General features: G+C 48.6%; 1 protein-coding gene across 5 annotated transcripts in view; it reads left to right on the top strand.

The window, feature by feature from the left end:
* The window catches only part of Kcnj12 (potassium inwardly rectifying channel subfamily J member 12), a 47,512-nt gene extending 21,962 nt beyond the window's left edge, over nucleotides 1-25,550 (top strand). For 3 of the 5 annotated variants that reach the window (XM_075992296.1, XM_075992297.1, XM_075992299.1), the window contains exon 2: nucleotides 21,529-25,550. In XM_075992296.1, the coding sequence (XP_075848411.1) occupies nucleotides 21,529-22,871 (1,343 nt within the window). In that variant the 3' untranslated portion in view covers nucleotides 22,872-25,550. Of the gene's footprint in view, nucleotides 1-18,413; nucleotides 18,556-19,301; nucleotides 19,587-21,528 lie in introns of those variants that run through there. The other 2 variants (XM_075992295.1, XM_075992298.1) reach the window with 2 other exon arrangements.
* Nucleotides 25,551-25,984: the final 434 nt, after the last annotated feature.

The raw sequence follows: 25,984 nt of genomic DNA, 5'->3' as shown, positions 1-25,984 counted from the left end.
CAGGAACTTAGGCTGGCCTGGTCCTAGTGACAGAGGGAAGTACAGGGGATGGGAACTGAAGAACCTGTAGGAGTTGGAGAATAGAGACGAAAGGGCCCTGGGTAGGGCAGTAAGCACACGGCAAGGAAGGACTAGGAAGCAGGAAGCTCGAGTATCACTCTGCGACAAGGATTATTCATTAATTGCTTTGGTTCGTGAAGAAGGGGAAGCCAGCAAGCCCCGTGTCCCCACCCGAGTCACTGTCTTCCATCCCGTTATCCTTTGTGCTCTCTCCAGCATGCTCAACTTGGGGATACCACCACTCAGATTCCTGGGACACACCAGGCCGCTGCCCAGCCTCAGGGCCTCTGTCTGGTGTGCCCACTTTGGCATGCGTCTGTGCCTGATTCCCTCCTGTCTCAAACCTGCTTGGCCACCCACCTGGAACTTTCGGATACACTGAGCAGAAGCAAGGCCCAGGGTACAGCCTGAGAGACATGTGGGGTGCTCTGGACGGATAGCAGGGGAGTCGGGAGACCTTGGAAGACTGCAAGGAGGAGGCATCTCTGAGTTGGTAGGACTCACTGTGCTCTGACCAGCAGAGGAGGGCATTGCGCCGTGAAGGGCCTCTTGGAGACTGCATCATGTGGGTCTAGAGACATGGAAAGTCATGTGACCCTCGTTGGTTGCCTGCTGTAGGCCTCAGCTCTGTGTACTCTGCCTATTGAGCACAGGAATCATTTCTTAAAAAAGAATATTCAGTATTCATGCTTTGAAGGCTTGGTGCATGTATATGGTGTATTTTGATTGTATTTACCCCCGACCTCCCTTTCAACTTCTTGTCTGCTTCTGTTCGTTATTATTATTATTATTACTATCATCATCATCATCATCATCATCATCCTTGTATTAATCATCCCTTTAGACCAGTTAGTGCTGCCCGTGTGCAAACTGGAGATGGACAACCTGCTAGCAGACATATCTCTAAAACGTGACTCTTGCTCCCTCAGCGGCTGTGTGCAACAGCCATGTCATGTCTAAAAGAGAGCATTTGGCAGCTTTCCTCTTTATCTCCTTTGACTCTTGCATGCTTTCTGCCTACTTTTGGACAAAGTTCCTTGAGCCTTGGATGAGAGAGGCTGACATAGACATCCTATCCGTAGCTGAGCGCTCGCAATTACTTTTTGTCTTAATTACTTTTTTATTGCCAGGAAGAGACACCATGACCAAGGCAGCTAGCTTATAGAAGGGTTTATTGGGCTTACAGTTTCAGAGAGTGAGTCCATAACAGTTAAGGTGGGGAGCATGGCAGCAGGCAGGCAGGCATGGCGCTGGAGCAGGAGCTGAGAGCTTATATCTTGAGATACAACCAGGGGCAGAGGCAGGAGGGAGGGATAACACACATTGGCAGCCCTTTGAAACGTCAAAGCCTGTCCCCAGTGAGACACCTCCTCCAACAAGGCCATACCTCCTAATGCTTCCCAAGGAGTTCCATCAACTGGAGATGAAGTATTCAAGCATATGAGCCTATAGAGGCCTTTGTCACTCAAACCATCATATTCTACCCCTTGGTTCCCAAAGACTTTGGAACATATCTTATCGCGAAATGCATTTAGTCCAACTTCAAAAGTCCCCATAGTCTTTCATAGTCTCAAGACAGCGTAAACGCACAAAGTATAAAGTCTTTTCTGAGACTCAAGGTAATCTCTTAATTGTAAACCTGTAAAAGAAAAGAAGTACATTACATACTTGCAACATACAATGGCACAGAATACACATTACCATTCCAAAATGGAGGGGCAGGGGCATAGTGAGGAAATACTGGACCATTTAGTAACCCGTGTCTTCTGGGAGCAGAACTGTTCAGCTGAACAGTGTACTTCTGATTAAATTATTTAAAAAATATTATGTTTTTACTTAGCTTACAAACCCCTGAATTTTTAAAACTCATGTGTCTTTGGTTTTGTCTCACCCACTCCTTATGCCCTCCTGTCTACCAACCACACTTAAACCTTTCACCTGGAGGATTTTCCCATGATTTCCTGTCCCCTATGTTTTATCCCCTTCAGGTGTGTTGGATTGGTAGTGCGGTTTCCTCTGGTCCATCTGCACGTGCTGACCCACCAAGTGCTGGTTAAATCCTCGTGATTCTTCACCCGAGTGAGGAGATCGCTTGTTTCTAGATAGCTTTTTCATGGACCTTCCCCTCTGCTTCACCTTCCTGACTTGTTACCCCACCCCCACTTCAGGTGGGAGTCTCTCCACCTCCAGTAGCTCCACTCTGTGCTTTCCTTTTGCCTATGTTTGACTATCTCCCCTCCCTTAATGTGTTACCCGCCCCCCACAGGCTTGTTTCTGGTTTTTTTGTTTTTTGTTTTTGTTTTGACTATCACATAAACTTCAAGTGAAATATACAAAACTAAAGGGTTTGAAACCAGATGAGAGAGAACATGTGGTATTTGCCTTTCTGGGCCTGGATAAACTCACTAGTATAATTTTTCAAATTGTATTCATTTATCTGCAAATTTTATGATTTTTTCTTGAGAATTTCATACGTGCATACAATGAAATATGATTGTATTCACCTCTCTTCCCATCTGACTCCTTCTGTATCTCTCTCAGCAACTTCCTTCTCAACTTCATGGGTTTTTTTGATATTTCTGTCTGTCTGTCTATCATCTATCTATCATCTGTCTGTCTGTTTATCTATCCTATCTATCTACTATCTACTATCTATCTATCTATCTATCTATCTATCTATCTATCTATCTATCTATCCTATCAATCATCTATCTATCTATCCTATCTATTAATCATCTATCTATCTATCTATCTATCTACCTATCTATCTACCTATCTATCAATCATCTATCTATCCTATCTATCAATCATCTACCTATCTATCCACTGTCTGTCTATCTATCTATCTATCTATCTATCTATCTATCTATCTATCTATCTATCTATCATCTATCTATCTACCTACCTACCTGTCTGTCTGTCTGTCTTTTTTACTAAGTCCATTTATTGCTGCTCAAATGTACACAGGTATAGAGCATATGGGAGTTCAACCAGTAGCCACATCCTCAGTGATTCTCTCTCCTTCAGCAATGACCAATGGCTCCTCAGTCTGGGGTGGGCCTGGAGGTCATTTCCTCCGTCTGTGCTAAAATTTTGGCTTGACTGTATGCAAATAACCACAGTATCTGTGAGTCCGTGACAGCCCTCCTGGCTATAAAACAGTATTTGCGGCACTCCTTCCCATCCTTCAGCCCTTGCCTTTTTTGGCCTCCTCTTCTGTGACGTCCCTGAGCCTTGGTGGTGGGTGTGATGCAGGTGTCCTGCTTAGGGTTGAACACTGTCTCTTACTCTTGACACTGACCGGTTACTCATCTCTGCAGTGACTGCTGCCCCTGCATAATGACCTCTGACCCAGGCTGAGAGCACTGCAGTCTGTGTGTGAGCATAAACAGAAAGCAATAGACAGCATGGCCATTTAGGAAAACAGCAATAGCAGGTCCTTTCCTAGGGTCCGCGACCTTCTGAGCTAGGGACTTTGGATCCATATTTCAGTTCCAGGCATGAAATCCCCTCCTGTGGAGCAGGTCTCGGATCCCACCAGAAAGTGATTAGTTAACCCATAACACTTGTGCCACTACTGCACCAGTAGGCATGTCTTGCTGGGAAGGTTGGTATGGCATCATACAAGGTAAGCCCAGGGTAAGACTGATGTCTTTCCTCCTCCCACACCTGCATAGCACCTTACAGCCCTATGAAAGCTGACCAGCAGGGAGGAAGTCTCCTGGTCAGTTTAAGGTTGCTTTCTCTATGCCCTGCAGCCAAAGTTTGCCGTTTCTTCAGCGATAGGGTCTTACTCTGTAGTTATGGAGGATAACCAAGAGCCATGGCAATGGCTTGTTTGCTTGTTTGGAGATAGGATCCCACTATGGAGCCCTTGGCTATCCTAGAACTTGCTGTGTAGACCATGTTGGCCTCTAGGAGATCTACCTGACTTTGTTGAGATTAAAGGTGTGTGCCATGGTGCCCAGCTAGACTATGTGGTTTTGAAGCTCTGTGGGGCTTCCCTGACCAACCACTCCTAGGGAGGTATCCTGTGCCCTGCACATTTCCACCCATGCAGGGTTTTTGCATTTGAACTCTTTTTTTTAAGTCGTGTTTGAAGTTAGCTTAGAATAGTGGATTTTCTTGAGGCTATTTCATGCATCCTTAGTTAGGGTTAATCCTCTCTCCTCCACGTTCTCACCCTTATCCTGGCTTAATCCTTCAAGCCCCAGCAATCCCCTCTTCACGTCACACGTTTTCCACTATCCCTCTGACTACTTTTGTAGCTGGGTTGGGAGAGGGCAGGCTTCCACGTGGTTATCCGTGCATCTTCCCTCCGGTTGGTCTTCCTCCGCACCCCTGGTTTCCCTATGCTCCCATGATCCTCCTCACTTAAGTCTGTCAGCCTCCAGCCTCCTCCTCTTTGTTTTCATCTACCTATGCTCTACCATCTCCTTTTCTCATTGTGCTCCCATCGAGGGCTCCTTCCTCGTTGCCTGGCTTGTGCTTCAAGTTAAACACAGAACAAAAGATTGAAGATCCACAAGTTAGCGAAAGCACACAAGTTTGTCTTTCTGGGCCAGAGTTACCCCATCTAGTATCGTTTTCACAGTGTCATCCATTTCCCTGAGAGTTTCATGGTTTCGTCTTTCTTTACAGCCAGGTAATATTCCATTGTGTCCACGTCACACGTTTCTCTTATCCATCCACCTGATGATGGACATCGAGGCTGGTTTCATGTCCTAGCTGTTGTAGACAGAGCAGCAATGGCCATGGACATGTGAGATTCTCTGCTAGGGTACAGAGTCCTGCAGGTATATGCCTAGGAAGACGTAGCTGGGTCACATGACAGTTTTAGTTCCTGATTTCCGAGAAATCTCCAGAATGATTCCCAACGTGGTGGCACTGGTTTCCACTGGTTGTGTGGTGGAAACTAACAGTGGAAAAAACTCTCCCTTCACCACATCCGCGTCAGCGTTTGTCGTCATTTGTATTCCTGATGATGGCCATTCTGGTTGGTGCGAGATGCAATGTTTTATTCTTTTGAAATTTTTAATTTTTTTGTTTGTTCAGTTCTTTGTCTTTTTTTTTTTTTTTGCCTGTTATAAGAAAGAGTCTCTCTATAAAGTCTGGGCTATCCTGGAACTGCTAGTAGACCAGGCTAGCCTTGAACTCACAGAGCTCCTCTTGCTTCGGCCTCCCAGTGCTGGGAGTAAAAACATGGACCAACTTACCTGGTTTGCCTATTTTTCCATTGGGTTGTTTCTTTTCTTAATGTTTAGCTTTCTGAATTCTTTATTCTAGATACAAATCCTCTGCTTCTGGAGAGGCAGGCAGGTCTGAGATCAGTCTGGTCTACAAAGGGAGTTCCAGGCCAGCCAGGGTTACCTAGAGGAACTTGTCTGAAAAACAAAGCAATCAAATGTATAGCGGGAAGCATGCCCTTCCGTCCTGTGGCTGCCTCTTCCCTTGGCTGGCCGTTTCTTTTGCTACAGAAGCTGTGTAGCCTCAAGAGACGCCCTTTGCTACTGCTGGTCTCCTAGCCTGTGCAGAAGTTCCTCCCTGTGCCTGTAGGTGGCTTCCCCTCTGGTAGTTTCAGGCCATCAGGTCTTATGCTGAGGGCTTTGACCCATTTCCTGTTGAATTTTGTTCAGGGTGAAAGAAGAGGATGAAGTTCACATTTTTGCATGCTGAAATCCAGCTCTCCCAGCACCATTTGTTGAGAATGTCCTTTCTCCAGAGTGTGTTTTTGGTATCTTTGTCACGGAATTAGGTGGCTGTAGTTGCGTGGACTTATATCTGGGTCTTTAATTCTATTCCATTGATCCATGTGCCTGTTTTTGCCCCAGTACCATGCTGCTTTTATTACTATGGTTCTGTAGTGTAATTTGATCAGACACTGTGACACCTCCCACAGTAATCTTTGCTTTGCTTTGACTGTCTTTAGGCTTTTGTGATTTTTACGCAAATTTTTGAATTGTGATTTTTATATATGTGGAGAATGGCACTGGGATTTTTATTTGGATCATGATGAATCTGTAGAGTGCTTTTGGTAGGCGGTCATTTCCACACTGTGTCTTCCAGCTCGTCTGCATGGAAGGTTATCTGCTAGTGTATGCGAGTGTTTTCCTTAATCTCTTCCTTCAGTATTTTCATCACAGAGGTCTTTCATGGCCGTGATTAGATTTATTCTCGGATTATTTATTTATCTATTGTTTGTTTTTGTGACTATTGAGAATGGGATTTTCTGATTTCTTTTTTAGTCTATCATTGGCATGTAGGATCCTTTTGTGTCTATTTTGTATCCTGCTACTTCACCGGACATGCTTATTAGCTCTATATTAGAGGTTTTTGTTTGTTTTTGCACAACCTTTACAGTCCCTTATGTATATAATACATCTGCAAACAGGGATACTTTTGCTTCTTCCTTTCCTGTTTATGTCTACTTTATTTCCTTCTTTTGCTGTTGCTCTAGCTGAGACGTCAAGCACTATACTGAATAACAGTGGGCATCTTGTCTTGCTCCCAGGGATCTTAGTGGGGATGCTTCTCATTTTTCTCCACTTATGCTTTGTTGGCATAGGTTTGGCATGTGTCCTTTATTATATTAAGGTGTGCTTCTTCCACTTCTAGCCTCTGTGTGTGTGTTTTTTTTTTTTCATAAAGGGATCTTGGATTTTGCCAAAGAGTTTTTTCTATGTCTATTGAGATGATCATGTGATTTCTGTCATTTAATCTATCTAGGCAATGAATCATATTTATTGATTTTCTAATGTTGAACCATTCTTGCATCACTGGGGTAAAGCCAACTTGCTCACGCTGTTGTCTTTAAAAGTAAAAGCAATTATTTTATGTATGTGGATGTTTTGCCTGCATATGTATTTGTGCACCCATATTTGTGTCCAGTGCCCACAGAGTCCCAAACTGGGCATCAGATTCCCTGGGACTGAAGTTACAGGTGTGAACTGCCATATCAGTGCAGGGAATCAAACCCCAGTCTTCTGGAGGAGTAGCCAGTGCTCTTGGCTGGAGAGCCATCTCTCCAACCCCTTAAACCATCTTTTTGATGTGATTTTGAAATTGGTTTACAAGTATTTTATTTAGGATTTTTGCATCTATGTTCACTAGGGAGATTTTTCTATAATTTTCATTTTGTCTTTATCTGGGTTTGGCATCAGAGTAATACTAGCTTCATAAAAAGAGTCTGAAAGCTTTCTTTCCTTTTCTGTTTTATGAAATAATTTGAGCAGTATTGATATTGGTTCTTATTTGAAGTTCTGGTAGCTTTCTTTCTTCAGTGACTCCATCTGTTCCTAGGCTTCTTTTAGTTGGGAGACTTTTTATTACTGCTTCAATCTCATTGCTGGTTATAGATCTGTTTAGGTTATTTATTTCCTCTTGGTTTTATTTTGGTATGTCAGAAATCAACCCATTTTTAAAAGTTTTCCAATTTGGCAGAGTATATATTTTAAGTATATCCTAATGATTCTCTGGATTTCATTGATGTCTGTTGTAATATCTCCCTTTTAATCTCTAATGTTATTAATTTGAGTATTTTGCTCCTGTTAGTTAATTTGGCTAAAATTTTGTCAATTTTGTTTATCTTCTCAAAAAGCCAGCTATTTGTTTCATTAACTCTTATTTGTTTACATGTATGTGTTTGTGTGCATGTCTGTGGACACCTGTGTGGGTGCCTTACTACAGGTCAGTAGAGGGGCTCAGATCTTCCTGCAGTAGAGGTAGAGGCAGCTGGCAGCTATCTGATGTGGGGCTGGAATTTGAATTGTGAGCAGCAGGTGTCCCAAAACACAAAATATTTCTTTAGCCCTCTGGTTTGGGAAGTCCTACTGTCTATGTGTTGCTTTTATTGGTTAATGAATAAAGAAGCTGTTTCAGCAGTGACTTAGCAGAATAGAGCTAGGCGGGGAAAACTAAATGGAATTCTGGGAGAAAGATGGTGGAGTCAGGGAGACACCATAGAGACACCAGAGGAGAAAGATAAAAGTCACCAGCTGAAACCTTGCCATGAGCCTTGTGGTAAAATATAGAATAATAGAAATGGGTTAATTTAAGAGATAAGAGTGAGCTAGAAATATGCATAAACTAATAGGCCAAGGAGGGATTTAATTAATACAGATTCTGTGTGGTTATTTCAGGGCTGAGCAGCCAGGAACAAACAAGCATTCTCCTACAACAAATTGGCATGCCAATGTGGTCGACTAAATCCACGTAAAACCTGAGAAAGCTTAAAAAGGAATTCTAGACACACACACACACAAACCCCCAAAGTTAAGCATTTTCTTGGGTGGGCTCTTTTGCTAGAAGCAAGCAGAAGCACAATTCTTTTATGAGAAGTTTTCCTGACTCAGGGGTAGCAGCAAAAACCCTTGTGGTTTCAAAATGGTGGCTTCCTGGTCCATGCTGCCAGCATGAACTCTGACTCTTTCGGCAGGTCTGGCTATGAAGCATTTAAATGGGGTTGTAAACCAAGTGCTTGCTTAATAGCAACACAGGCCAGCTGTGACCCGACCCTGGATCTGGGGCAGAGAGAATAGCTTTCAGAGGCAATGAAGGGACCTCCGACCTGTAGGACTGGGTGGAGCCAAAAGGCAAAGCAGGCTTAGTTCTATTCAGGCCATGACTTAGCATTTTAAGAAGCTCTCCAGGAGAAAAGAATCACAGGTATACAATAGGACAGATTCAGACATGAAAGACCTCTAAATGAGACACAGTGTGTTTAAAAATGTACATAAGCTTGGGAGAGAGAAGAAAAAGAGTAAAGAGATAGTAAATGTAATATAAAAAGAATACAGACAGCCATAGATTAAAGGAGTAAAGATTATAAATTTTAAACTTGTAGAAAAAGTAATAGAGTAAGAAAAATAAGCCATGTAAATATGGAAAATACACAGAGTATGAATTATGTATATTATTGTGTTTTCTTTGAATTTTTTTGACTGTGAAGGAGCTAAGTACAGAAAGACATTTCATTGTATGGGCTGCTAAGCTAAACCAGCATAGATATTTTAAAGGTATCATGCTTCAGAATTTGGATCTAAGGATTTGTTGCTTTGGAAAAAGAGGTTCTTCTTTTGTTTCCACAGAGGATTAGAACCTGTGGATATCTTCCAGACTAATGTGGTTTGATGGACCAAGATATCCTGAAAGGTCACCGTGAACTCCCCCCAAAATACTTTGCCCAACAAAAGTCAGGAAGCAGTTTGGAGAGAACTATGCTCAAATTCCCTAAATGATTGTTTATAAATGTGTGTTTGCATTTAAAAGGGGATATACTATAGAGATTTGCTTTGGTATGGGTCTTGGTTTATTGATACTATATATATAAAATATAATATATATTATATATATAATATGTGTGTGTGTGTGTGTTGTAAGGAGGTCGCTAGTTAGTTCCTGATTGCTCAGCCCCAAAATAATCACATAGAAATTATATTATTTAAAACACTGCTTGGCCCATAGCTCTAACTTCTATTGGCTAACTCTTACATCTTAATTTAACTCATCTCCATTAATCTGTATATTGCCACGTGGCAATGGCTTACCGGGTAAAGTTCCCAGTGTCTGTCTCTGGGGGCAGCTCCATGGCATCTCATTTACTCTGCCTTTCTTTCTCTCAGCATTCAGTCTAATTTTCCTGCCTAGCTAAGTTCTGCCCTGCTATAGGTCCAAAGCAGTTTCTTTATTCATTAATGGTAATCACAGCATACAGAGGGGACTCCCACATCATATATATATATTTCTGCTCTTGATTAAGGTATTGTGTTTGTGCAGCTCATTTAGAAATGTAATATATAATTAAGAAATATAAGCTAACCATCTATAGTAGTCAAGCTTGTAGTCATGTTAGGTTTTCTAGATGTGTAGAGATATGTTTCAGTTAGATAGATAATCTTCAAACCTTTAAAGACCTACAAAACGTGGCATTTAAAAAGTTTTAATAACTTAGGACTTTTCATGACATGAGACACATCTGCTCCTGGTAGCACCAATCTACTTCAAGAGGAAGATGGGCATTGAAGAGGCTCCTCATGAAGTTTAATAACCATTTGGGCAAGAAACTGCTCTTGCCTAGATTGCTTGAAGGTATGCTGTGTGAACTGGACATGCAGGGACACACAGAGAAATGACTGCTGGACTTGCCTAAAGCTGAGACTATTCTTCAGGGTTCCTTCTTCATGAAAAAGTTGCCAGACATTCTGCAGGACACAGAAAAAAGTGACTGACAAACTGCCAATATAGGCAGAACTGTCTTTGAAATTTCCTACTTCATGGAAAAGTCTGCCAGATTCTGTGGGCTTATAGGCTGAAGATGGATGCCCCAATGGTACAGAAGAACTTTGGGTGACTGTCCAGGTAGCAAGATATTTCTGTCAATTCTAGAGTTTTGGAAGTTGCTTACAATGCATTTACTGTTAACTTAGGTAATATTATATCTTTCTGGAGTCTTTGATGGAGTTGAAGAATAGATAGTTGTAATTATAGTTTTCCTTAGTTATAATAAAAGATAAAGTAGATATAAATATTGTAACTGTAATTCTTGCTTGATACTGTTTTGTTATATGTAATTTTACTATGTTAAAGTTAAAACTTTTCTTTTTATTTAAACAGAAAAGGGGCAATGGTGTGGGAAATTTTTCTGTCTATGTGTTGCTTTTATTGGTTAATGAATAAAGAAGCTGTTTTGACCAGTGACTTAGCAGAATAGAGCTAATCAGGGAAAACTAAATGGAATTCTGGGGAAAAGATGGTGGAGTCAGGGAGCCACCATGGAGCCACCAGAGGAGAAAGACACAAGCTGCCAGCCAGAACCTTGCCAGTAGGCCATGGCCTCGTGGTAAAATATAGAATAATAGAAATGGGTTACTTTAAGAGATAAGAGTGAGCTAGAAATATGCATAAGTTAATAGGCCAAGGAAGGACTTAATTAATACAGATTCTGTGTGGTTATTTCAGGGCTGAGCAGCCAGGAACAAACAAGCAGCCTCCAACAACAGCCCTCATCTTGCTAATTCTTTGTATTGTTTCTGTTTGTTTCTATTTTATGAATTTCTGCCCTGACCTTGCTAATTTCTTCCTATCTGTTGCTAAGGGTTTGATTTACTCTTGTTTTTCCAAGGCCTTAAAATGTATCATTAATTTATTTATTTGAGATCTTTCAAATTTTTGATGTAGGCACTGTTGCTATAAATGCTACATGTAGGACTGCCTTCACTGTGTCCCAGAGATTGTGATAAGCTGTGTTTTAATATTCATTTCATCCTAGGAGTCTTGGATTTCCTCCCCCATCCCTCCAGTGACCTATACCTCATTTGCTAGTGTGCTGTTCCGTTTCCACAAGCTTGTGTGCTTTCTGTAGTTACCCCTGCTGCTTTAACTCCTAGCTTTAATCCATTGTGGCCAGGTCTAGAATACAGGACGTCATTTCAATTTTCTTGTATTTGGAGCTTGTTTTGGGTACATTAATATGTGGTCAGTTTTAGAAATGGTCTATGGGGCTCAGGTCTTGTCCTGTGTCTGCTCAGGCTTCCTGCTTGGGTCTGCAACTTTCACTGAGCTGAGGAGCTCCCCACATATCTGTGGCTCTTGTCCTCAGTCAGCTCTCGTCTCCTCCTGGGCCTGCACTATTTCTTGAAGATGCCACATGTGGAACTTCCTGTGGTTCCCTCGTTTTCCTTACAGCTGAGTGATATTCCATTGTGTATCACATTTTCCTTATCCATTCATCAATTAATGGCTATTTATCACTTGCTTTTTGTCTTACTGTGATAGGTTTGATAAGCAACACCATAAAAGTTTTTGAAGACTTATTTATGTGTGTGTGTGTTTTGTGTGTGTGACATGTGTACTGGTGCCCAAAAATAAGTCAGAAAAGGGTGTTGACTCCCATGGTGCTGGATATACAGGCAGTTGTGAACTACCCAACGTGGGTGATGGGACTTGAACTTGAATCCTCTGCAATAACAGAAGATCTTAACTGCTGAGCCATCTGTCTAGTTCTGATACACATTTTTATGTTGGCAAATTCTCCAGGATTCTCCTTGTTATATCTGGCTGCTTCTTCTTCTTAAGTTCTTGTTCCTCTGTGCAAGCTCCTAGAAGGCTCTCAGGAAATGTCTGAGACTTAAGATTAGTTGAAGTTTGAAAAGAGACACCAAGGAAACTAGACATTGGCAGGCCTTTTGTCCTCTGGGCCCCTCTCTTGGGGTTCATACCCATCCGGTTATCTGATCCTTCTTCCTGTGACAGGGGTTGGTTCATGCCCTACAGGGCCCCGTGAGCTTCCTGGGCTGTGATGGGTAGGGTGATTGGGCAGGAGGTTTTCCTGTGGGCAATCCCCATGGGCTGACTCACTGAGAGCCCATCCCAGCCCCATGAGGCAGGCGCTATTATTAGTCCTGTACCGGAGGTACGAAAACTGAGTTCAGAGAAACGATGTAACTTGCCCAGGGCTACACTGGAAGGGGCAGGAATCCAGTTCATATTGCTGAAACTTAAGATTTTCAGGTTCCATCATGGCCCTCGAGATCTGTGCAACTCGTGGGAATAAGTCCAAGCTCGTCAGTATGACATGCAGCCTTCTCTGGCCTCTATTTCTTTCATCTGTTAGTGTAACCTTGGACCAGGGCCTGTTTCCTTTGGAACTCTCAATACAGCTTCACCTTCCCTGTAATTAGGTTGACAACAGTGTGCTCCATTAGACTTTCTTAGCCCCAGGTTCTGTAGGCTGTTGGACGGCTGGGTCGGAAGGCCCCTACTGGCAGGCTCAGGAAAGTTCAGAGGTGGCAAAGCTTGCCAAGGCCCAGTGTGAGAGAAGCAGAGCTGGCTGGATTCTGCTTCTAGATCTGGGAGACTCTGAGACTTACACACACCTCTGGCTCCCTGCTACCCTTGCTGTTGTTGGCCATCTCAGGATGGATGGTCCCTGTGACGGTGCACTTCTCCTAGGCCTAAAGAGACTCCTCTGGAAGCTCCTGAGTTCTCCACCACAGGCCAGAGCCTTCCTAGCCTCCCAGGGCTCTGGTGTGTCTCTAATCTAGCTGCCTTGCTTCATCCCTTGCTGGTAAAGCATCCAATGAAGTCAGAGGTCCACTCTGTCTTCTTCAAGTTCCTAGTTCTGAGCTGGCATTGAACAGGCCCTGTGGAGAAGTAGCAGGAACACGAGAGAGGCGCAGAGTTCTACTTCCCTGGACACACAGCAAGCTGGATCAGAACCCAGGGACCCATGAAACCCAAATACTGGCCAAGTGCTCCTTACCCCGGGATGGGGCCTTGCAACTGTTGTGGTCCCTGTTCTTTGCTACTCCCAGGGGCCTGGAGCCAAGGACACTCTGTCCCCCAACTCCCAAAGGATGTTCTCAAGATAAAAATATCATAGAAACATTCTCTGGCATCTGGTGCCCGTTGTCTACCCTGATGGGGCCACAGCCTCTAGTCCTGGCCTCAACTTCAGGCTCCCAGGGTGCTGTCCACTCTTCCTGGCCATCTAGGACAGCATGTCACTGGGGTTAGTGTATCTCCTCATCCCCAACTCCCTCAGTCACCTCTGGCTGAACACTGAGACTCAGGTGCCCTGGTTATGGGGAGCAAGGGGACTGAGTGTACCCTGAGGAGATGCTGGATGTCTACCAAAAAGTGTCCAGACACGCACGTGGAGCCTCTTTTCTGTCCTCAGCTGTCCGGGTGGGGTGTCACATCCTGAACCAACACTCTTGAACACAGCCGAGGACCCTGATTTGCCTTGTGGCCGCCGCTGCACGCCAGGAGAGCTAGGATTCTGCTCATCCCATGGCACCTGCTGAGGTGTGTGGAGTCGGAAGCCAGGGAAGGGGCCCTCAAAAACTGGCAACATTGCTGACATGCTATCTTCTACTCTTTGCTGGGCCAGGCTCCATCCCCTGAGCTGTGGCTGGCTCTCACTTCCTGGCGCCGCGCTCAGTTTCATGGGGATATTGGCTAGAGCCTTGCGTGTCACCTGAGCCTCAGGAAGTGCCTGTCTCCTCCAGAACTTGGCCTTCCAGTCTTAGCATGAGAAGAGGCCTGGGCCAGCGGAGCCGTTCCCTCACTGGCTGGCGACTGTTTGGGGCCCAAGCCTCAGATCTAGAGAGGCTTTGCCCTGTACGCTCAGCCTTCTCATCTGGGATGATGTCTGCTCCTGTGAAGATGCTCTTGCTGAGCCGAGGGGGCAGCTTATTGGTAAACTGTTGTAGCTGCTGCAGGGTAGGGTAAGGTAGGGGCCCTGGACCATATATCTATAAGTCCGCCGCCACCACCCGGGCTCTGTGACCTTGGGTGAGTCACTTCTCTGCAATAAGCCCGTTTCCTCATAAAAAAGAGGAACGATTGTTGGAGTTTTTGGACTGGAGCTGTGGGTCTGGGGGAAGCCCCGGTGGGGAGTCAGATTGAGAGAGCCTGGCCGTAGCCAGGTGGCCAACAGGAAGTGGGATGAACAAATTATTCGCAACTCTCAGCCCTCACTCTTCTCCGGAACCTTCTGTAGCTTCTCTGCACAGAGTTCTGACCTGGATGACTGACCTCTTAGTCTCAGGCTCCTGCTGTGCCCAGTGGGAGGAGCCATCCGTCAAGTCTGGGTTGTAATGAATAGTGCACATAGGTCCAAGCCCAGTCTGGACTCATCCACAATTCACAGGCAGGATGTCCCTGCCGTAGACGTTCCCAGTTGTGTGACATTTGGCCCTGCCTCCCGATTCCTGGTTAGAGTAAACGGGCTGAGGGGCAAACATGGGCACAGGTGGCATTAAAGATGACAATGAGGGATGAAGAGGCTTACAGAAAGGGGAAGTAACTCCCCGAGGGCCACACAACTTGTAAGAGGAAGAGCCCCGCTTTGAAAATAACTCTGCATCTCCGAACCTGCCATTGTCGCTTGCCCCAGAGGCTTAGAATGTGGGGGTGACTCACTGACCATTTCTTTAATCCCAACCAGAAAAGCCAGTGTGACAGAACTGACTTGGGCGTCCCCATGACCTCTGCCTGAAAGGTGGGGAAGGTGACAACATCTTAAGGTCCTGGCCTCCAGGGAGCCCTTCCCATCATCCTCTCTCCAAATCTCTTTGACAGATGGGTCAGGAGGAAGGGGCCCCTTTGACAGATGGAAAACGGATTCTGCACCCTGTCGGGTGTGTGTGCAAGCAGGCACGTTCCTGTCTGCACCTTTGAAATGCTATTGCCCCCTGTCCTCTGTTTGCTCACCTACACACCATCCATGGGAATACTGCCTATCACACTATCCGCCATCTGGGGGTGGCACTGGGGAAACCTGGCAGGAGTAACTAGAACACAGGCATAGCATCCCAAGCTTCTTCATGACCCTGGAGACATTGCTGCTTCTCTGAAGAGGGAAGGGTAGTCATTCCAGACCTGTGGCTCCATGAGGATTCTGCAAGACGATGTGTGTGAGGTGTCTACTCTGTGCCTGGAGAGCACCACGACACTTGCCGTCATCAGTGGTGACTGTCTTGTTCTGGGTCCAATAACTGGAGGCCCCACCCCTCTCCGCTGGCTTTGAGTGATAGCAGCAGCTGCTTGGGTATTTCTAAAGACAGTGGCTGCCACTTGGCATTGGACTTAGAGACAACTCCAAGCTGGTGGGGGTGAGGTCCTGATGTGTGCTCGTGTAGCTCATCATCCAGCAATGGATGCTCACTGGTGCCTCCGCTCCCCCGCATTGGTCTCTTCCACCCACTTAGTCGGCCGTTGCTATCCATCCAGTAGCTCCTGACGCCCCGTCTATCAGACACGCATCCTCTCACCCCCACCTCCCGCTCTCACCTGATTCTGCTCCGCACCCCGCCGACTTTCCCCACCTCGCCCCATCCACACACCCATCCGTCCATTCATCTGACCACCAAAACACCCACCTATCAGTCATCCGCCCTGAAGTGCTAGTTGCCCATCCCATCCATTCATTACTCATTTCCTTCACCCATTCACCTGCTCTACCATCCACCCGCCCACCAAACCACCCATTATCTGGTCACTCCTGCCCAGACACCCACACATCTGTCAGCCCGGTCTAGCCCTGCATCTGCTTGACCACCCGCCTGTGCTTGTATCTGTCTCCTCAGTCACAGCACTACCACCTCCTCGCCCGTCCCGCCAGTCTTCGGGAACGCTTCTCAGTTCCTGTGTCAAGGCCCGCACCAGCCCGCTGGGCCTCCAAGGCTGATCCAAGGTGGGGCTAGGACAAGAACAGCTTTCAAACAGTGTAGAAGCAGCTTCTGGCCCCGATGGGCAGAAACTAGGACAAGAGAATCCAGAGGTCTCTGGGCATGGTTGTCTTTAATCCCAGCACTCAGGAGGCAGAGGCAGGCAGATCTCTGGGTTCGAGGCCAGCCTGGTTTACAAAGCAAGTTCCAGGATGGCTAGGGCTATTACACAGAGAAACTCTGTTTTGAAACACACACACACACACACACACACACACACACACACACACACACACACACACAGAGAGAGAGAGAGAGAGAGAGAGAGAGAGAGAGAGAACACTAGAGGTCTTTATAGAGTGGGTAGGAGAGGAGAGAGCACGGAGGACGTCTTGGAGAAGAGGGGTTGTACCGTCTACTGAGATCATCCTGGAGAAGGGGATATTGGAACTCAAGGAGGCTTTGCAGATGTGAGACACTAGAGGCCCCATGAGCAGAGCCAAGGGACAAAGCTACCAGTGTAGGGAGCTTCATGTGAGACAAGCTGAGGAAATTCAGAGAGACAAGGCAGAGGAGGAACAGGTAAGGAGTGATAAAGACATGTTATTGATAGGGTTACTGCTTGGAGGGGGGCAGGTGATTGGAGCTAGAACAAGCTGGGGATCTAACCAGTTGGGGGATCCTAGCTGAGGACCCAGCCAAGGTGACACGTGGAACATAGACTTCAGAGCTGTCTCATGCCAGGGGCAGGGAGTGGAGCTCCTGGTGGTTTTGGTTCTCAGCCTGCCCTGCCCATGGGCAGAGTGTGCTTTAATGGCCAGGGAGCTTTCAGGCAGAAATGTTGATGTAGCTGCTAGAATCAGGGCAGAGATTGCAAAGCGGTGAGGCCTGGGGGTGGGGGCCAGCACTGACCTACCCACCCCAACATGGAGTGGCCATTGTTTCTCTAGCATAGGGAAACGTAAGCTTGGAGCAGAAGTCCGGTGTGTTCACCGACCCTGAACATTTGCCGGGGAAGAGGGCAAAGGTTGTCTGAGGATTTGACCAGGGAGTCTGGATTGGAAGAGTGGCCTGGGAATCATCGTCCCAGATTTAGAGAAAGAAATGTCAGCCTTCTCAACTTTCCATCCCCTGAACAGCCTTACTTAATTTAACTCTCAGCAAGGAGACTAGCTTCCTTTCTGGTCTTGTATCCCCTAGCTCTGGCCGGGCGATCTCTCTGCCACAGGTTTGCTCTCTGGGCAGGGCCTGGCATAAGGGAGAACTTTGTGCCTTATGCCTGCCTGGTCTCCCATTTCCTTTGTGGCTGAGGCAGGGAGCCCTCGTGGAACCTCTCATGCTAAGACTTCTGGGTAGTGACTGCATTGGCTGCTCCTGGCTACAGTGGGGACAAGGCTCTGTGCTTGATGATTGAAGTCTGCTATAGGCACAGGTGAAAGGAACAGGCTCAGGCAGGTCACACGCTTGCCTTTCCTGCACAGATGACCTCCAAGGAGTCTTTTGATGTGGGAGCTCCAAGAGTCCCCTGTCCCTTAAAAGTCTGCTGTTGACTACCAACTTGGGGACAGTTCATAGTGCGTGTTTTATTACCAGATGGGTAAGAAATGGTGTCTGGAGGACTGGTAGTGGAACGTGATGCCCCCCCTCCCCAGCCTGCTCTTGGAGGCCGGAATGATGAATGTTTTCATCCCAGCTCTCCAGAACAGAAACTCCTCTCCTTAGAGACTGTGTGTCCCTTGACGAGTGACTCAATCTCTCTGAGCTTTAGTTTCCTCCCTGGAAAAGGGATTAGTTGTTATGGTCATTACAGGGATTACCTGGGTGAGCATGTCAGAGTTTCAGGAGAGTGTCTGGAAGGTAGCAGCAGTTGATAACTTTTGACACCTTTGCTCCTCATCCTGGAGGAGCCCAAGGGAGAGGCCTCACCTGGTGCTCCTTTTCCAGGGCCACTATCTAGGCGACATCTGGGACTATGTCCCTAGCCTTGTCCCAGTTCCTCCCGGATGTTAGCGAAACCTGAGGTGTCCAGAGCCTTGGAGACTGACATGGGATGTCCTGCTCCATCCGGAGGTACCTCCCAGTGACTCCCAGGCCCCACCCTAGGCTAGGTGGCAGCTCTTTTCACTCAGAGCTCCAGTCCTGGCCCTCCCTGGCCAGTGCTCCAAGCTTACTGGATGCCGAGAGGTTGTGCCTGCAGATGCCAGGGCAAGAATCTGGCCCAGGACAGGTCATTTCTTCCTGCGGGTTCTGTGGCCTCTCCTACCCACTGTGCCTGGTCTCATTTTGAGCGCTGTCCAGTTTCGACTCTCCTTGTCTTCTGGTTCAGGTACTGTATTCCACTGAGCCTCCTCGTTCCCTCCTGGCAGTGTTCAGAACTGCCACTGGCCAGCTTAGGCCTTGCTAACGTGGTCCTCAGTGTTGGCTTGAGCATTGTTTTCTCCTTTGGCTTCCGTTTCCCCACCTCTGAAGTGGGGTGCTGTCCTCTTTTCTTGCTTAGACCTCTTCAAGTGAAACAAATCTCATTGATTTTCTTTCCCAGTCTCATGACATGCCCATTGAGCAAGAGCCTGCCAGCTTGTATGACCCCAGCGGAGGCTCTGCCTCACGTTTCTTAGAGATCTTTAGTACATTCTTGTTGTCTAAGCCTTGGTGTGGGGGTCTCCTCTTGACCTTCGGCCTTCTGTGGCACTAATTCCTGCTTCTGGGTCCTCCTTTTGGGTCTGTCCTCACCATCCCCCACATGAGGGTCTTCTACGTCCTAGGGCTCTGTCTGCTTCTGTTGCTCGCGTACATTCTCTGGGTGTTTGGGGACAAGGGACTTTGCTCATCATCGGTTTCTGGCTCAAGGTACAGAACAGGCATACACTTGATGAAGTTGATTTTCTCTGTGGTTTGGGTGGAATATCAGCAGAAGTGGGAGTTTCCAGGTCTGTGATGCTGCCTAGATGATTCCAGAAGTGGCTGCCACACTCTCAGTTCCATGGGGCTGGCCAGATGGAAGGCTGCCTTCCTGGATCAGGCTTCTGGATGGAGCTCCCCAGTCTTTGATGCCTGTGATTCTGTTTCCTGCAGGTCAGCTGCTGCTCATAGTGGGAGCCAGAGCCGCCATGACCCGCTGGACATCCCTCAAGGCCTCTAGGTCACACAAGCCTAGTTCCTGGGATCTGGCAGCCTCCCCCCGGCGTCTGAGTACCCCAACCTTGACCACCTTACCCTGGAAGGCTCAGAAATCTGGGGCTGAGCTGTCTTCCCAGTGTGATCCCCAGGGTCCTCAGCCCCGCCAATCCTCTGCCTCCTGGCCTAGACAGAAACAGCATCCACCATTACAGCCACAAGCTTCAGCTACACAGACCCATGGTGAGGTGGTCAACTGATGTAGCCATAGGGGAGGATATCAGAATGAGGACCGATGGCCCTGTAGAGCCTAAGGTCACATGGCAGGAAACTGTGTTAGACATGAGGTTTGGATCTCAGCTCTCCTGCTTGCTGCCCATATATCTTGGTTGGGAGTTCCTTTCCTCTTTGAACCTCCTATGACTGTTAGAGGAAGACTCGAGGGTTTTGGATGTGTTTCTCCCCATCTTAGTAGGCTTTCTGTGGTTCTTAGGCTTCATGGCCCTGTCTGTGTCTGCCAGGCTTCAGGGACTCAGCAGCACTGTGGCTTGCAGCACAGACTCGGGGAGTGCTTCCCGATCTGGCTGGTCTAATGGTCTCCACCCATACCACAGTGTTGGTAGCAGAGTCTTCAGGCTGTGTCCCTCTGAGCCTCTGATGTAGATGTGGCCAGGGATTGTGCTGTCCAGATAGGGCTGAATTCTAGCATTGCTATCTGTGCCTACAGGCACACTGGGGGAGTGTCTTCCTGTTCTCAGCCCCCTTGTCTGAAAAAATGGGCAGATCTACTACCCTCAAGAGTCCAAGGGCAGGAAGCTCTGATAGCATCTAGCCTGCCCTAGGTGCCCAGCTACCATGGGATCTTCTTCTAGGATCTCTTTGTCTTCCTAGTGACATCAGGTGATTGAGGGCTCCAAGGCTTTGTTGGGCTCTTGTCCAGCTCATCAATGTTCTGCGACACCAGAGGACACCCACTTTCTGCTCAGCCCAGCTGAGACAGGCTAGCGTCTCCAGGGGCAGGCAGTGCTACGATCCCTGGCTTAGCCTGCCACTGGTTCTCATGAATCAATGGGGTTGCACAAAGCCTGGGTTTGTTCTGCTGGCCATGGTCCCTTTCTTCAGGCCTTCTCTGAGAAGAGTGTGAGCTAGGCTGGCCTGGAGATACGGTGCTCCCTACAGGAGACCAAAAGTGGTCATGGAAGCAGGTGACATGTGTGAGGTCTCTGGACCTGTAGTCCTCAGCAGAGGCGGAGGAGTCGCCTGTTCTGAAGTTAGGGAAACCTTAAGAGACCCAATTTGGGTGTCTACTCTTATATCATATGACCCCATGATGGAAAAATCATGGGTGTAGCCTATGGGTGCTCAGTGGATGCTGTGGACTTCGTGAAGACAGGCAAAGTGAACATAGACTATCAGACACGATGAGGCCTGGGCCTTGGCAGACCTGTTCTAGACCTGGGGTAAGACAGTGAGGGACATAAATGACCAGCGTGTGTGAGGGAAAGAAAGGCCAATGTCACAGCCATTATGGTTGTTGCTATTGCTGCTCTACACGAGGATCCGTGCTGGGTGGGGTGTGCAGTGTGTGGGTCAGAGCCAAGTGCATCTCTTCTGGTGCACGGGGAGGCCTGCCCTGGCAACATGGGGGCACAGTCTGATGTACAGCAGCACTGATCTGGGAGGGTGTTTGTCTGGGGGAGGGGGGGCAGATGGAGGAATAGCATGCACACACACGTGTGCACATATGTGTGTGTGTGTATGTGTGTGTGGGTAGCGTGCGTGTGTGTTCAACCAGGCAACAAAGCTATGGGACTACCTTACAGGCCTTGCAGCTGTGAGTAGAGGAAGGGTGGGATCTAACTTGGTCCCTTTCAGGGACTGGGAGTAAGTGAGGCTGGTGAGGGGGCCCCTGCCTTGGTCCAGGCTGGAGGTGACCAGGACTTAGGCTATGGGGGTGAGAGAAATAGAAATATGTTTGAAAGCAGAGCCCAAGATTTCTGGCTGGAGCGGCACTGCTGGGAGCCAGGGGAGCCTGTTTTCCAAGCTGAGAAGGTGGATTTGAGGAGCAGGCTTTGAGTGGGAGGGAAGACGGTTCTGTGCTGACTAAACGGGGGCTTTGTCTGCCAGTTACCGTCATGGGCCCTGACTGCCTGCCCAGACAGACCCACTGTCCTCTCTTTTGCAGAAGTGCCCCTGCCTGCAGTCAGCCTGGGGGCAGGCCAGGGTCCACCAGACCCCGGGATGACCGCAGCCAGCCGGGCCAACCCCTACAGCATCGTCTCATCAGAGGAGGACGGACTGCACCTGGTTACCATGTCCGGCGCCAACGGTTTCGGCAACGGCAAGGTGCACACACGGCGCCGGTGCCGCAACCGCTTTGTCAAGAAGAACGGCCAGTGCAACATCGAATTCGCCAACATGGATGAGAAGTCACAGCGCTACCTGGCTGACATGTTTACCACGTGCGTGGATATCCGCTGGCGCTACATGCTGCTCATCTTCTCCCTGGCCTTCCTTGCTTCCTGGTTGCTGTTCGGCATCATCTTCTGGGTCATTGCTGTCGCCCACGGAGACCTGGAGCCAGCCGAGGGCCGTGGCCGTACACCCTGTGTGCTGCAGGTCCATGGCTTCATGGCGGCCTTTCTCTTCTCCATTGAGACACAGACCACCATTGGCTATGGGCTCCGCTGTGTGACTGAGGAGTGCCCGGTGGCTGTCTTCATGGTGGTGGCACAGTCCATTGTAGGCTGCATCATTGACTCCTTCATGATTGGTGCCATCATGGCTAAGATGGCCCGGCCCAAGAAGCGAGCGCAGACTCTGCTTTTCAGCCACAACGCTGTCGTGGCTCTGCGTGACGGCAAGCTCTGCCTGATGTGGCGCGTGGGCAACCTTCGCAAGAGCCACATCGTAGAGGCCCACGTGAGGGCTCAGCTCATCAAGCCCAGGGTCACAGAGGAGGGTGAGTACATCCCGCTAGACCAGATCGACATTGACGTGGGCTTTGATAAGGGCCTGGACCGCATCTTCCTGGTATCACCCATCACAATCTTGCATGAGATTGATGAGGCCAGCCCTCTGTTCGGCATTAGCCGTCAGGACCTCGAGACAGACGACTTTGAGATTGTCGTCATCCTAGAAGGCATGGTAGAGGCTACGGCCATGACCACGCAGGCTCGCAGTTCCTACCTGGCTAATGAGATCCTGTGGGGCCACCGCTTTGAGCCAGTGCTCTTTGAGGAGAAGAACCAGTACAAGATTGACTACTCACACTTCCACAAGACCTATGAGGTGCCCTCTACTCCCCGCTGCAGCGCCAAGGACCTGGTGGAGAACAAGTTCCTCTTGCCCAGTGCCAACTCCTTCTGCTATGAGAACGAGCTGGCCTTCCTGAGCCGAGATGAGGAGGATGAGGTGGCAACAGACCGGGATGGCCGCAGCCCTCAGCCGGAGCATGACTTTGACCGACTGCAGGCCGGCAGTGGTGCCCTTGAGCAGCGGTCCTACAGACGGGAGTCAGAGATTTGAGTGCCCTTGACTTGGGTGCAGCACCGCCCTGACCACAATAGGTCCCAGGTCCCTTGGGGACCTGGGTTTGAGCAGAGCAAGCCAAATCCTCGGGCCACAAACTCTGTAGCATCTTAGTCTTTCCATGTTTTTTCCGCAATAGCCTGGGGAAGTTGGTGAGAGAGCGGGTGACCAGAATGAATGGCCTGTGGCCTCAGATGTATATTTATGGGCAAGGAGGTGGTGACCTCTTGGGGTAAGGGGAACAGCAGGAGTGGAGGACTCTTCTGGAGGCCTCAGAAGCAGCTCAGGAGAGGTCCCAGCCCTGATGGAGAAAGTTGTGTGTGCACACCTCATTGGTTTTTAACTTGGATAAGACTGTTTACAAAAACAAAAAAACAAAACAAAACAAAACCCCACGAAACACAAGAAAACACTAACATGTGGTTGCATTTTTTTTAAAATCCATGGTGTGGGGACAGTTAGAATTCTACTCCCAGCTGCCAGGCAAGCAGCTGGATGGAGAGACCGGAAGGTTCTCGGAGGTCTGGTGTCTCCCTCACGTGTCCTGCTTAAGGGTGAATCAGGCTTGTGACCATGTTAACGATTCTAATAAAGTGTCTGGATGTCTCTGGGGGTGGGGGCCCACTAGGATGAATCTGGCTTGATCATTTGTGTTTGCCTTTGTACCTCAGCTGGATCAGGGCTGGGTTTAGGACCCAAGGGAGGCCCCCTTCCGTGCCCCTGTTCCTCACTCCCTGTCTGCCCAAGGTTTCCACCCCTTGCGGTGAGGGCCTGTAGGAAACACCAGAGTGGGTGCTTCTTAGGAAAGGACACTCAGGAAATTAGCATGGGGTCTGGTTCCCACGTTCCCAGAAAGTGGATCAGCCCCACCCCCGTAGGACTCACAGTTTGAGTTGTGCCTTAGACACTCTGGTTGTCTGGCTTCCGTCTTTTTGGTTTTATCAGACTTGTCCAATCCTTCCCTGCTGCCCCTAACTCGGCTCCTGACACCCAGAAAGCCCCCCCCCACCCGAGGGTGCAGGCTGCACCCCTCCTGTCTCACAGCCACTGCATCCCTACCTGCTTTTCTCCCACACTCCTGGGGCGCCATGAGGTAGCCCAGCTGGCCCCAGCCAGTCATCTGCTGCTGGAAGGCAGAGTCCAGGAAAGGAGAGGAGAGGAGCACCCCTTCCCAGTCCCCATCCTGCCCCTGCCACCATAGAGATGACCAGAGAAATGTCATAAAACAATTTCTGTGTAGCCTTTAGGGGCCTGTGATGGAGCTTTCCCTCCCCGAGGTCCCAAACCGTGAAGTCTTCCCATCATGCCCAGTTAGGGAGACCTGAGGTGGGCTTGCTCCCAGGCATCTAGCTTAAGAGTTCATGCTATGTTCTAGCCTAGGAGTCTGTCTAGGACCTGCTGCAGAGGCCTCAGCTCCTTTGTGTTCTTGGCCTGGCCTCTGCCCTCACATCTCACTGAGTTTTCTAGCCTTGGCCCTGGGGCCTGAGGGTGCATTCAGTGTGGGGGTGCTTGGCTCTCACCCACCTCTGTGCAGTTGTCAGGCTGCGGGAGGGAAGAAGGGGAGATCCTGGGCCCTGGGTACCACTGTGGGAGCCTAAGCACCTTTCTGAGTAGGTGGGCCTGCATCCAGAGCAAGGTCTGGGGGCTCCTGGTTCTTCAAGGCCTGCTCCCAGCTCATCTCAGTGGCCTGAAACATTCAGCACTCTGGCCCATCCTCCTCCCAGGCCCAGGTCTGCCAGAATGGTCCAGTCCCTGGGCCCTGCTGGAGAGCAGCTCAAGCTGCCTTTCATCTCTGCCAAAGGCAGGCGGATCCTGTATTTTCAAATTCTCCTGCCCTCTTTTTTTTCCTCTTTCCCTGTATTTATTTATTGCTTGTGCTAAAGACCAAACTAGCCCCTCTTTTTAGTGCACCTAATGGGGGAGGCCACTGAGAGGGGAGCGTGTGCCTGTGCCAAGCAGGAAAGCTTGGCCCCTGGGGAGTGCATGAGGAAGGAAGCTGGGGTGTGTGTGCCTGCATGTACAGATGTGCTCACATGATTGCCTCCCTGTGTGTGAGTCTTGGTATACTGCTCTATGTTATACACAGGGGTTTATGTGCAGGTAGTCCGTGTGTGTCTGCTTTTTTTATACGGGTAAGGTGGGTCTGGTGCTCACTAACCTGAACTGGTCGGGTTGGGTGCTGGCCACAGACACAATCACAGTCCGACGTGAGTCCCTGCCCTGCCCTGGTTATGCAGGCTGTACACAGTGTGCAGCAGTCTGAGTGTGCAGGAGTCCGGTGGTAAGCTTCTGCACCAGGTCCTGATGGAGGCCATGCGTGCATCTGTGCTTGTGAACATGTGTGAGTGTGTGAAGGTCCCAGGGTGCGTGTATGTGAATGTCAGTGGGGTGGGTGCTGTGTGCAGCGTGTGAGAGCTGCATAGAACGACGCGGCTGCCCTGAGCCCATGCTGGTGCTGTGCCACCTGGTCCTTGTCCAGCTGAGGGCCTGGGGGCAGAAGGACACACCACAGGGAGGCCCCTGTATGGGTGTCTGCCCTGTGTGAGGTCATAGAATGTTAAATCTATTTTAAATGGTGAAACTGGAGAATTTTCATGTTATTTTCAATACATAGCGGTATCTAAAGATGTAGGCAACGAGACTAGACCACATTAAATGCATTTTGATCTCTTTGAGTGCTACTGTGTTGAGATGTGTGTCTCATTGTCCTCTGCCTGCCTCTGCCACATGCCGGGCATTCGCACGTCCTCTGGCCCCTGCAGGCTGGACCATAGCACTCCCTGGGGCGGAAGCTCATCTTCAGGGACAGAGTAGGACATGGCAGCAACATTGCTAAGAGACAGCATGGCCTCTGCTCAGACCCCAGGTTAGGATTCCAGCCTTTGCCATGGACACTCCCCACCCCCTCCACACAGTGCCTCTCTGCCCCATTCTTTGGCTCTTACTGCCCTGTCCTCCTTCCTTTCACACAGGAAGCGTCTATCCCTACAGGTGTGTCCTGGGCCCTCCCAGAGCTCCTTCAGATAGAGGTTGCCTGGCCCTGAGATGGGCAGCCATGTTTCCTTTGCAGAAGGGAGAGGAGAACCGTGGACTGAAAGAAGCCCTTCCCC

The sequence above is a fragment of the Microtus pennsylvanicus genome, chromosome 11, assembly GCF_037038515.1.
Source record: "Microtus pennsylvanicus isolate mMicPen1 chromosome 11, mMicPen1.hap1, whole genome shotgun sequence".
In the NCBI taxonomy this organism is placed as follows: Eukaryota; Metazoa; Chordata; class Mammalia; order Rodentia; family Cricetidae; genus Microtus; species Microtus pennsylvanicus.
This window is presented reverse-complemented; position numbering and strand designations above follow the sequence as displayed.